This window comes from Hylobates moloch, unplaced genomic scaffold (genome assembly GCF_009828535.3).
Source record: "Hylobates moloch isolate HMO894 unplaced genomic scaffold, HMol_V3 SCAFFOLD_2, whole genome shotgun sequence".
NCBI classification, from domain to species: domain Eukaryota; kingdom Metazoa; phylum Chordata; class Mammalia; order Primates; family Hylobatidae; genus Hylobates; species Hylobates moloch.
Window position 1 is genome coordinate 156,583,296 of NW_026652277.1, and position 12,898 is coordinate 156,596,193.

General features: G+C 43.2%; 1 protein-coding gene across 1 annotated transcript in view; it reads left to right on the forward strand.

Annotated features, from left to right (window-relative positions):
* ECT2L (epithelial cell transforming 2 like) overlaps positions 1 to 12,898 on the forward strand; it is a 104,481-nt gene that overhangs the window by 65,200 nt on the left and 26,383 nt on the right. The window contains exons 11-13 of the mRNA XM_032160304.2: positions 853 to 1,035; positions 3,844 to 3,947; positions 12,131 to 12,217. Coding sequence (XP_032016195.1) covers positions 853 to 1,035; positions 3,844 to 3,947; positions 12,131 to 12,217 — 374 coding nt within the window. The remainder of the gene's footprint in view (positions 1 to 852; positions 1,036 to 3,843; positions 3,948 to 12,130; positions 12,218 to 12,898) is intronic.

Consider the following 12,898-nt stretch of genomic DNA (forward strand, 5'->3'; position numbering starts at 1 on the left):
CTGCCCAACATGGTGAAACCCCATCTCTACTAAAAATACAAAAATTAGCTGGGCAGTAGTGGCACACATCTGTAATCCCAGCTACTCGGGAGGCTGAGGCACGAGAATTGCCTGAACCCGGGAGGTGAAGGTTGCAGTGAGCCGAGGTCGTGCCACCATACTCCAAACTGGGCGACAGAGCAAGACTCTGTCTCAAACAAAAACAAAAACATGTTGTGAACTTTTTCACATGTCTATCAGTAACAGTAGAGGAAACAAAACAAATACGCTATATATCCATTCAGGACAGAAAATCAAATTTAACACACCACTGCATCATCCAGCAACTGTTTTTTAAGAAGAGAAACTTTCTTTAAGCACCTGCTACAGTCCTGTAGACAGATTTGTAGAGCGAGGTAGCAGTTTGACATAATTTAAGAAAGATAAGGATTTGGCGATGACAGGGTTGACTTCCAATGGCCTGATGGGGAAGCCGTGTAGCGTGGGATTTCTTGTGCTTTCACTTTTAGACTGAAAAGATAAAGCAGTGCATTCTTCCTCAGATGACAGTTCAGCTTCCCAATGCACAATCCAGCAGCTGTTTTTTTTTTTTTTTTAAACTTTGAATGGAATATGTCAGCCTCAGCTATCAAAGAGTAGACATGCATTTGAGATGATTCATTGAATCCTTTTCAAGTTTCTAATTTTACCTTTGAAAACAGAGGATGGGTGTTTGTCTTATTAGTCTTCTAATGAGATACAATAATAAACTCAATACAAATGCAACTAAGATTTTGTTGTACTTTAAACAAGACATAGAATTCTTTCATCTGAGCTCAAGCCTGCAATAATAACAGAAGAAAATCATGTCAGTTCTTAGTGACTGGCTGGGATCCCAATGGGGAAAGGCCCCCTCTTCCATCTACTTCTGCGAATCGAAGCTACAGACGTGGTCCAGCTTCACCGACTTCCTAGAAGAAACCTTGAAAACAGTAAGGAAGCAGCTGTATCCTCTCTTCAGGGAACTGCAGAAGAGCATCAGTGGCAGGATGATAGGTAAGCAGTCTTGCTACTTGTGTTGCAGGGTAATATATTCAGGTTCAAAATGTTGAAGCTCGTTCTTATTTTAACATTTTACCATCTTATTAATTCTTGTTTGTCACTTATTTACCTAGACACAATTTGCTGTTTGCTAAGCCAGAGAGCTGTGCACTTTTCCCACTAGAATTTGCTCTGAAAGTTAAGCACCTCTTATACCCCAGCACCTATTACATAAATTGTTCTACAATTTAAGTTCTATTTATTTTCTATCTAAAATATATTTTAGTGATGGGCTCCATGGGCCTTTGCTGAGCCTATTGAACATGGTTGAATGAATTTTTCCATTCACACCCCAGCCCCATGATGGAATGAATGATCACAGCAGAGCCCTTTGAAAACAATTTACTTCCTCAATTTTGCATCTTTACCTAAATTAGTCCATTCTTTAAGTATATTTCACCATCTAGGTAAAGAGTTTTTCTTTTTCTCAGCTGCAACTATTCATATCTATTCAATTTTTCCCCTACTACTTTCCGCCTGACTAAAACACCGTATGAATCAAATCACCCTCTATCTATGCCTTTCTTCTTTTCCTCTGCCCAGCTCCATATTTAAGGTCTGTTTACATAGTTACTATCTACACAAGAGCTGTAACACACAAGCGTGCAAGCAGGTATCTGTCAATATATGTCCAATATCTCTTTACATAAATGCTTCCAAAACAGGGATTTGCCTTCCTGCTTATTTGTACTACCTACTCTATCACATTTAGAAGGTGTTCAACCATTATTTTAAAATGGTTATGAAGTTGTAAACAGGGAGAAAGTATTTCTCCTAGTTTTTTTTTTTTTTTTTTGAGACAGAGTTTCACTCTTGTCCCCCAGGCTGGAGTGCAATGGTGTGATCTTGGCTCACTGCAACCTCCGCCTCCCGGGTTCAAGGGATTCTCCTCCCTCAGCCTCCTGAGTAGCTGGGATTATAGGCATGTACCACCATGGCTGGCCAATTTTTATTTTATTTTTATTTTTTAGATGGAGTCTCATTCTGTGGCCCAGGCTGGGCCTCCCAAGTAGCTGGGATTACAGGCGTGCACCACCACACCCAACTAATTTTTGCATTTTTAGTAGAGACAGGGTTTCACCATGTTGGCCAGGCTGGTCTCAAACTCCTGACCTCAAGTGATCCGCCCATCTTGGCTTCCCAGAGTGCTGGGATTACAGGTGTGAGCCACTGTGCCCAGCCTATTTTTTGTATTCTTAGTAGAGACGGGGTTTCACCATGTTGGCCAGGTTGGTCTCGAACTCCTGACCTCAAGTGATCCACCCGCCTCAGCCTCCCAAGTAGTTGCCACACCTGGCTAAAGATAAGAGTATTTATTATATAATATATGTAGGCAATGAGAAGAAAATGGAAAAACAATTTTTTAAATAACTGCATGGTGTTAAAAATATTTTAAAAATTAAAAGATGTCTGTGTATGTATGTTTGCGTGTTATTTACTTTGGACTTTAAAATATTTATATATTTGAAGCCTAGTGTAGTGGCTCATGCCTGTAATCCCAGCAGTTTGGGAAGCCAAGGCAGGTGGATTGCTTGAGCTCAGGAATTTGAGACCAGCCTGGGCAACATGGCAAAACACTGTCCCCACAGAAAAATACAAAAATTAGCTGGGCATGGTGACGTGTGCCTGTAATCCCAGCTACTCAGGAGGCTGAGCCATGAGAATTGCTTGAGCCGGGGAGGCAGAGGTTGCAGTGAGCTGAGATCGCATCACTGCACTCCAGCCTGGGCAACAGAGTGAGACATTGTCTCAAAAAACAAAAAAAAATGCCTACTTGAGCACAAAGATAAAGGAGAATATAGAGGAACTTCTGGTAGGATCCAGAGTCTTACATTTAAACTTACTGAGCTCCTTTTCACATGCTCTCTCCTTAATTGTCCAATTTATACATTTCATTCAATATCAGCTTTGCCAGAGTGGGCACTTTTTATAGGCTAGACATTTAAATTACTTTGGTTCATTTTATATTTTATCATAGTAGAAATCCTCATTGCATAATAGAATTTTTACTGCTATTCTTTGCCTTTTTATCCACTAAAAAACAACTGTGGGTCCAGTACGGTGGCTCATGTCTGTAGTCCCAATGCTTTGGGAGGCTGAGGTGGGCAGATTGCTTGAGGCCAGGAGTTTGGGACCAGCCTGGGAAACATAGCAAGACCCCATCTCTACAAAAAGTTAAAAAATTGGCTGGCCACAGTGGCTCACGCCTGTAATCCCAGCACTTTGGGAGGCTGAGGCAGGAGGATCACTTGAAGTCAGGAATTCGAGACCAGCCTGGCCAACATGGTGAAACCTGATCTCTCCTAAAACTACAAAAAAAAAAAAAAAATTAGATGGGCGTGGTGGCAGGCACCTGTAATCCCAGCTACTCAGGAGGCTGAAGAAGGAGAATTGCTTGAACCCAGGAGGTAGAGGTTGCAGTGAGCCCAGATTGTGCCACTGCACTCCAGCCTGGGTGACAAGAGCGAGACTTCATCTCAAAAAAAACAAATAAATAAAAGTTTAAAAATTAAGCAGGCACGGTGGTGCATGCTTATAGTCCCAGTTACTTGAGAGGCTGAGGTGGGAGGATCACTTGAGCTCAAGGAATCAAGGCTGAGTGAGCTATGATTTTGCCACAGCACCCCAGCCTAGGCAACAGAGTAAGATACTGTCTCAAAAAAAAAAAAAAAAAAAAAAAAGTGCAACTGTGAGGACTGAGTTGTTTTTAAATCTCATTTCTTACATAAATCAATTATAGGGCATGTGGCCTTATATTTACAGGGCAGTTTATGTTTGACACCATGGGTATGACCAACATTCTAAACAACCAAGAGACTGCGCAAGCTCTGGCAGATGGATTGATGGAGTTGTCAAAAGAAGATTCTGTAAGTGTTTCTTTGAAGAAAGTAAACTATGAAAACCAACATTTAAATAAATTGTTTGCAGTTATTATTAATTTTTTTGACCAGTTTATCCCTTTCAGAGCACAGTTCCTCAGAGAAATTACATCAGTTTATAAAAACAGCCACTAAGAGATTCTGGGCCCAAGATGTGTTAAGTACACAAAACAGACAAGTAGGAAAATCTTCTAGGTTATTTAAAGTTTATTACATTGTGCCCTGTTTTCTGTCTTGTGCTTAATTTCAGTCAGAGGTGACTTTTTTTTTTTAATAAAACATGTTAGTGGCTTTATATTTCACATAAACTTTACTCAACAGAGAAACCAATTCCTAGTTTGGGGAGAAACCGGAGAAAGTGTGACCCAGATGTGAAAAGATGAAGAGAAAGGGGGCTAGATGAGAGAGGAAGGGAAAGAGAGCACAACAGAACAGAAAGAAGCAAATCAGTAATTCGGCTGGGGATGGGTGTAGGAGAAGCCCAAAGAAATAATTTCATCAGACACAGATCCAAGTTTCTCTCTCATTAAGGTCAGTCTACACTTCAGAAAACAGTGAGAAGAAGCCAGTCCACATTTCAGAAAATGGTGAGGAGAGGCCAGTCTCCAGACAGCTCTCCCACCCCCAAAAGAGGACAGCATGGCTATAGGAAAATGCAATGTGGCCGGGCGTGGTGGCTCACGCCTGTAATCACAGCACTTTGGGAGGCCAAGGCAGGCAGATCATTTGAGATCAGGAGTTGGAGACCAGCCCGGCTAACATGGTGAAACCCCGTCTCTACTAAAAATACAAAAACTAGCCAGGCATGGTGGTGGGTGCCTGTAATCCCATCTACTCAGGGGGCTGAGGCCTGAGAATTGTTCGAACCTAGGAGGTGACGGTTGCAGTGAGCTGGGATCGTGCCACTGCACTCCAGCCTAGGTGACAAAGCAAGACTCTTGTCTCAAAAAAAAAGAAAAAAAGAAAAGAAAATGCAACGTGCAGCTCTCCATCTGAGGAGAGTCAGGAATAGAATGGAGATAGGGCTGCTGTTAACATATTCAATAATCTAAATTCTCTAGTTTCCAAGGAATTCTCAAGGAGAGTCTCAAATCTTTCTCTTCCACCATCATAATTCGACTTTGTGGGTGAATTTAACATTGTCTCTGCACTCATTCTCTCTCTCCTTATTATCAAGTATCTGCTCCTGTTTCAGTGTGGCTTCCTGGGTCTGCACCAGGCATTTCTGGGCGTAGCTGTCCTGCACTGGGTGGGGGCTGCGAAGCTGCGTTAGCTGTAGTTTGTTTCCTGTGAAGTCTCAGCTCTGCAGTGAGGCTCAGGCAGCCCAGTGACGAAAGGCCTTTGGCAAGCCTTGCTGATAAAATGAGCAGGGATATTCACAGAGATGCCCCCGCACTGTCTCCCAAAACACTGAAGGATTACTCAGCGTGCTTGGTGTCGGTTCAGTGTACTTATTTCCACCTAATTATTTAAAAATAACCATGTATAATATAATTTGGATGGTGCTCAAATCTATAGCCTGAGAGGGAACCAAATTTAAGAGCCCCAGCATGTTTTTCCCAGCAATTCTGCTATTGCAGCCTCTCTCCCAGGCCTTCTTCTTCCCCCGAAAGACGACAAGATCCCTCCTGTCCCCTTTCCTCATTTGGCCAAGGGGTTGGTGTGGGTCACTTTGGTTCCAAAGATCTTGAGAGACCCTCCCATAAAATTTTGGTGTCTTAACTGGATTGTGACAAATTGTTGAGAACCAAGAGTATATATGGTCACTGGAATATGAGATTAACTAGAAAGTCTCATGTACTGACTCGAATTGAGCACTAGTCACTCTGTTTTCTGGACATGTCAATTAATTAGGTAGAAAGCTGAAATCCCTGCTAAAAAGTGTGTTCTCTCTTCTGCTGCACTATTGACACCTGTATTTCAGATGAATGTTTTAAATGGGAATTTTTCTTGGGGGCGTGGGCATTCTTTAGGACAAACCTCTGGAATTTTTGTCATATTTTCTGCTGAAGAAATGTGGTAAAAAGATCAAAGATTTTGAAGGAAATGTTATTCCAACAAAATGTGACCCAAAGACAACATTCAGTTTATTCATGAAGGTAAAGTTGCTGCTGAATTTTTATGCCATTGCTTTTCTGTAGAGTTAGGCACATGTGATAAAGAAATTCATAAATCATTATATGAGCTCTACTGGGAAGCTTTAACTTGTCATTTCTCCGAAGAATTTTATTTTCATGAAGTATTATTAAAATAGGGTGTTTTGTAGTTTCATAATATGAGTAACATTTAAGCCGCTTAAAAGCATAAACTGCAACATGTTAACTTGAGTAACACTATTTGGTTGTGGGGAGAAAGGTAGAAATTTGCATTTTGCTTTGCCATTTATACAATTGAGCCCTGAGAGAACTTAAGGGGAATTTTTTTTTGCGGGGGCTGAAACTAAGAATAGTTCTTTTTTTTCTTAGTTGAGATTCAAATTCATTAAAGAAAAAAAATGGGTTTAAAGCGAGTTCTGGCTGGGCGCGGTAGCTCACGCTTGCAATCCCAGCACTTTGGGAGGCCCAGGCGGGCAGATCATTTGAGGTCAGGAGTTTGAGACCAGCCTGGCCAACATGGTGAAACCCCGTCTCTACTAAAAATACAAAAATTAGCTGGGCATGGTGGCACGCCTATAATCCCAACTACTCAGCAGGCTGAGGCAGGAGAATCACTTGAACCCAGGGAGGTTCAGTGAGCCAAGGTTCGCTTGAACCCGGGGAGGTTCAGTGAGCAGAGGTTGCAGTGAGCCAAGGTCCCACCACTTTACTCCAGCCTGGGTGACAGAGTGAGACTCTGTCGTAAATAAATAAATAAAGCTAGTTCATCAGGCCAAAAAGGATAATTTTGCCAGTACTATATTAGGAATCCAAGCATTCTTGGTTACATGAAATAACCAGGATTCAAGAAATGCTGAGAATCACCTTGTCATTCACATAGTTGATTTCTATGTAGGGGAAAATACGATTTTAGAACCATTTTATGTCCATAGAAAAGTCACCTGTCTTTGATGTTTGAAGGCGTGGGATGGCAGTCCCTAACACAATCTCACCATGGAGGGCTGCTGGGGGTAAGAGACTTGTGAGCACCTCTAGCAGGCAAATCATTTTTGCCCTATTAACCTGATATTCTGAAAGTATTTGTTAATGCTTCTTTAAAGGACAGTGCAGGGCAGGGCAGGAGCAGACACGGAGAACTGCTGGAGGCAGCATCCCCTCTGCCTGCTGCCCCAAATGAACTCAGCAGCACACGGCCTGCCATCATTAAGACCCATCCTTGGCCCATGCCTGTAATCCCAGCCCTTTGGGAGGCAGAGGCGGGTGGATCACTTGAGGCCAGGAATTTGAGACCAGCCTGGCCAACATGGTGAGACCCCGTCTCTACTAAAAATACTAAAATTAGCCGGGCATGGTGGGGCACACCTGTACTTCCAGCTACTTGGGAGGCTAAGGCAGGAGAATTGCTGAACCAGGGAGGTAGAGGTTACAGTGAGCCAAGATTGCACCATTGCACTCCAGACTGGGCAATAGAGTGAGACCCTATCTCAAAAAAAAAAAAAAAAAAAGACCTACCCTTCTGCTGTTACCATAGCACAACCCTTACTTTAATCCTCCCCTCCCCCACAAAGTGCCCAAGTGGCTTATTCTTCCCAACCACAAGCATCTCCCTGAGAGAAGAGTCTTTATTTTTTAATTTTTTTTTTTTTTTTTTGAGATGGGGCCTCGCTCTGTCACCCATGCTGGGGTACAGTGGCACAATTATAGCTCACCATAGCCTTGAACTCCTGGGCTGAAGCCATCCTCCTGTCTCAGCCTCCCAATGTGCTGGGATTATAGGCCTGAGCCACCACGCCTGGCCATCCCAAGAGGAGTCTAAATGCCTTTCCAGGGATATCTAAGCCCTTTACAGGTTGAAGCCCTGCTTGCTGGCTGCCCTGCCCCTAAATCGATATTTTCAGGAAACTTCTCAGGCAGAGGACAATTCATCATCTTTTTAGTTCCATTCTCTAAATATTTGCAGGAGCTAACCACGTGCTAGACCTTCTGCTAAATCCTGGGACTAGACAGCAAGGTAAGACAGTTCCTGCCTTTGTGGAGGATGAGGCTGATACACAAATAGGTGGTGCAGCATGATTAGCGCCTGTTAACAGAACCCACGGGCTGGGATGGGAACCCCGGGGTGGGAACGCCAGATGGGCATTTAGTCCAGACTCCTCTTTCTGCTTCTCGGAGGCTGCTGCTTTCGTCTCATTATGCTAGCCACCATCTCTTTGAAATTCTTGGAGGTTATTCTCCCAAAAGGGTGGACATAGTCTCCATCCATCCTTTAGCCTATGAAAACCTGAAAAACAGCACCCAGGTCTCTAATACCACTCATTTTTCCTTGGTTCACTAAAGGGAATGATCAACATATAACCACATTACACAGGTTCCAAATTCTTCCAAAGTCCTTTCAACATCTGCTGATTCCTGACTCCCTGGAAACTTTATTGGATTCTTTCACCCACCTTTATTCCTAAGAGTGAAGCTATTACCTCAAAACTCAGGCATAAAAAAAGCCCCTCTTTGGAACAAGAAAGCAATAAGGACCAAACTAAGGTGCTTCCTCCTCTGAAGTGCCACTCTCTCACATGTGAAAGACCTAACTCGGTGAGAACCGTTTCTGGGCTCATTGACACCTGAGGAAATGATCACTTGGAGCACTTCCTCTGAGACACTTTCTCCTCGAGTTCCTCTGCCAAATAAAATTCAAAATGAATGAAGTCTTTTCAACTGGCTGTTGATCCGAACAGCTCATCATGTTCATAAAATAATGCATGAAATTTGGGCTGAAAGTTCCTCATTGCTAGAAATCAGGCCCTCTATTGCTACACTGTCTGCCTGTAATAAAACTGGAAAAATGCAAAACTCCTTAATGCCTGGAAATTTGATTTAAAAAAAAAATCGAATTAGAAACAAATACATATTAGATTCTCATTTGATTCTCTACTATTTAACACTAAAGAGCTTGGGCACGAAGTCCACAGAACAAATGCGGAGACCTCTAGGAGGAAGAACCACAGCTAAACGTCAGTGTTGCATTAGGATAAAAATAGAAAAACTGATTTTCCTTACGTTAGGGTTTATTTTTAAAGCTGGATATTCATTCAGAAGCCTCAGGAGACAAAGGAGGGGAAAATGAAAGCTTCTCTGAGATAATTGCTTTAAAGACCCTTCCAGCCAGGCGCAGTGGCTCACGCCTGTAATCCTGGCACTTTGGGAGGCTGAGGTGGGTGGATTACCTGAGGTCAGGAGTTCGAGACCAACATGGTGAAACCTTGTCCCTGCTAAAAGCACAAAAATTAGCTGGGCGTGGTGGCAGGCGCCTGTAATCCCAGCTACTCGGGAGGCTGAGGCAGGAGAATCCCTTGAACCTGGGAGGCGGAGGTTGCAGTGAGCCAAGATTGCAGCACTGCATTCCAGCCTGGGCGACAAGAGCAAGACTCCTTCTCAAAAACAAACAAACAAACAAACAAAAAACCCTCCCAGAGAGGCTTGTGTAATACGGATTATCTGTCAAATCCAGGACTGTGTGTGCGTGTGTGTCCATCCATGTATCTATCCATCCATCCACCTACCTACCTACCTACCTATCATTCTGCTGCCCAATCATTATTTGCTCCTGGTTTTTGTCTGCCTATAATGTTTACACTGATACCATGCAACCATGGTGATGACTGCCCGCCAGAATTACAGTTGTTCCTGAACTCTACCTGTCATTTTCACAACTATTTCTGGCCCCTTATCCAGGCAGCTGAGTGTTTGCTGGCAGAAGCATCAGCAATGACTAGAATGTCTCTGGAAAATAGTGTCTGCCTATGCTCCATCCTAGGGAAAAATTCCTAACATGTTCTGTGAGCTTTTTTTAAATGGTCTTCCTTATATGTCCTGGAGAGCCAAGGCAAAGACCCACCAACCCAAAATGATAATTGTTTTATAAATGTGCAAAGTTTCTGCCATGTTTCTTCCTCTGAATTCATCCATAAAAACTAAGTAAAAGACAGCATCGGAATCTAAAATTAAGCTGTAAAAATTCTGGCAATTAAACATATAATACAAAATGAGTGAACTTGCCAATTTTAGGTTCAAACAAAATTACTATGCCAAATCAATGTCCTATCCACAAAGAAAAAAATTATATTTAAAAAAGTAAGTTGCTGCTGAGCCGGAATGTGAAACAAAGCCCAGTTGTAAGGGAGCAGGTTCTAAAATAGCCAAGATGGTATGGGGGGGTCCGTGATGACACCTGAATTTTAGTGCATAAATTTTCATGTAAGCCTGTACAGTCAGGTGATCTCCCAGAGAAAGATGGCTCCCTTATCTGTGAGATCCACAATACAACTGTGTGCTGTTTGGGTTATCTTAATCTTGGCCCAACCTGAGAGTTTTTGTTTTTGTTTTTTGAGACAGCCTCACTCCATCACCCACGCTGGAGTGCAGGATACTGGGTGGGCACAGTGGCTCGTGCCTGTAATCCCATCACTTTGGGATCCCAAGGCAGGAGGATCACTTGAATTTGAGATCAGCCTGGGCAACATAGTGAGACCTTGTCTCTAAAAAAAATGAACAAAATTAGCCAGGCATGGTGGCACATGCCTGTAGTCTCAGCTACTTGGGAGGCTCAGGTGGGAGATCAATTGAGCTTTGGAGGTCGAGGCTGCAGTGAGCCAATATTGCACCACTGCACTCCAGCATGGGTAAACAGTGAGACCCTGCCTCGAAACAAAACAAAAACAAGTAGATCTCCTCCCCCGGCCCCAAGCCATAAGTATGGATACATGCCAGGCTGGTATGAGACAGCCACAGGTGCAGAGGACAAAAGAAATCATTAGAAGACTCCCTGGAGCAGACAGGAAGCACTCAGGCTCAGGTGAGACCTCCTGCCATCTAGGACTGAGCTAGCTGGCTGCAGCTTTGCAGACCAGGGTTCTTCTGCAGAGGCTCAGGCTGCCAGAGCAATGTGGCATCTCCAAAATAAAAATTCGCTTTTGCCTCAGTAGAGTAAGGTAAAAGGAGTCTTAGTTACAAATTGAAGTTATTCTTCCAGCCTCATCCCTGGACATCCAAGGGTTGCCATTGGTAGTTTTGTCTTTGATGAGGAAGGCAGCAATAACGACCACTGACCATCATCATCCCTCAACATAAACACAGGACCACTGCTCTGTTGCTGACCTGGGATGCTGCAGGCAGCAGGGGTGGGGGTGGAGGGCTTTAAAAAAATGTGCTAAGTTTTAGGGAGGCCACAGCAAGAATAGCTAACAAGGTAAAGTGAAGAAAGAATAAGCCTTATTTAAATGTGCAGGTCTAGAAAGGGTATGTGAACTGTTTATGACATATTTTCACTTGGTAGCAAAAAAAGGAGTGAGTTTTGTGAGCTTTTCCTTCTGGATCTTAAAAATAAAATAACCTATTTGCCCTCAACTGAGAAGGAACAGAGCAGAGCTGAGGCAGAAGTCTGTTACCTGGCCAGGCTCGGTGGCTCATGCCTGTAACCCCAGCACCTTGGGAGGCCGAGGCGGGCAGATTACCTGAGGTCAGGAGTTCCAGACCAGCCTGGCCAACATGATGAAACCCCATCTCTACTAAAAATACAAAAATTAGTGGGGCATGGTAGTGGGCCCTGTAAGCCTGCTACTCAGGAGATTGAGGCAGGAGAATCGCTTGAACCCGGGAGGCGGAGGTTGCAGTGAGCCGAGATTGTGCCATTGCACTCCAGCCTGGGTGACAGAGTGAGACTCTGTCTCAAGAAAAAGAAAAGAAAAAGAAGGCTGTTACCCAGGAATGTGTGTGAGTCTTTAAGCCTGGGAGGAGCCCCAGCCCAGCATCACTCCCCTGGCTCCCAGGGAAGAGGGAGCTAGGCTGGATTTAGTTCTCAAATATTATGTAGTTCAAAGGAAGCAAAGGCTATTTTTAAAAAACATAAAATTGAATTTAAGAGTGGCATCCCATTTGCAAGCACTTAACTCATTGTGTGTAGGGAATGCTGTGGTTGGGGCTGAAGGCAGAGGCTTCTGAGGGCCTCCTGTGGACACAGTACTGAGTTTTCAGAGATGTCAAGACCTGCCTCCAATAACCAAGTTTCCATTCAATCTTCAGGAAAGAAATGTTGTAGAAGACAATTCTTGGGACACAAAGTCCAGGCTCAGCAAAAATGATTTAAATTTTGAAGCACTGATTAATCTGGTAAGCTATTACATAATGTAACTTTACCATTGGTCTTGCTCCTGATAGTGAAATTTCAGCCTTTATTCTGGTTAGTTCTTCGTTTTCCTTGAAAATTTCCCTTTGGGGGATTAAAAAAAAAAAAAAAAAAACCTCAAAAATTATTAGAGAGAATTCAGCTGGCAGACTTTTTTTTTCAAATAAGCCCTGGAATGAAAAGAAGTTGAGCCAGAAGGATAGCAGTGTAACATCTTGGAGCAAAACCAATCTGTATGTTACTCCCTGACTTTCCTTTATGATACTAGGATGTCTTTTAAAGAAATGGCACATGGACAAAGGCTCACAGTTTCTAATTAATCTACCAACTTACAGTCTGACTTCAAAAGTTGAGTCTAATGAACACAATGTCTAGGGCTCCGTCTTTCTGTGTCAAAAGTAAAGTGTGGAGGAAGCTGCAGCCTCAGCAGGGGCGGGTCCCGTCCTGTGTAACCCACGGCATGGGTGTGTTGTTTTGTTTTCTTCAACACACAAACACACTTATTATCACCTTTCATTCTCAGAATCCTATAAAGGACACATCCCTAGCCACATTTTATAGATAAAGAACTAGAGTTAAGAAAAGTTACATGGGGGAAAAAAGGTCAAATGACTTCCCTAAGGCCAGACAATTGGGCAAGAAAAATCTTAAGTCCTGCAGCCCTG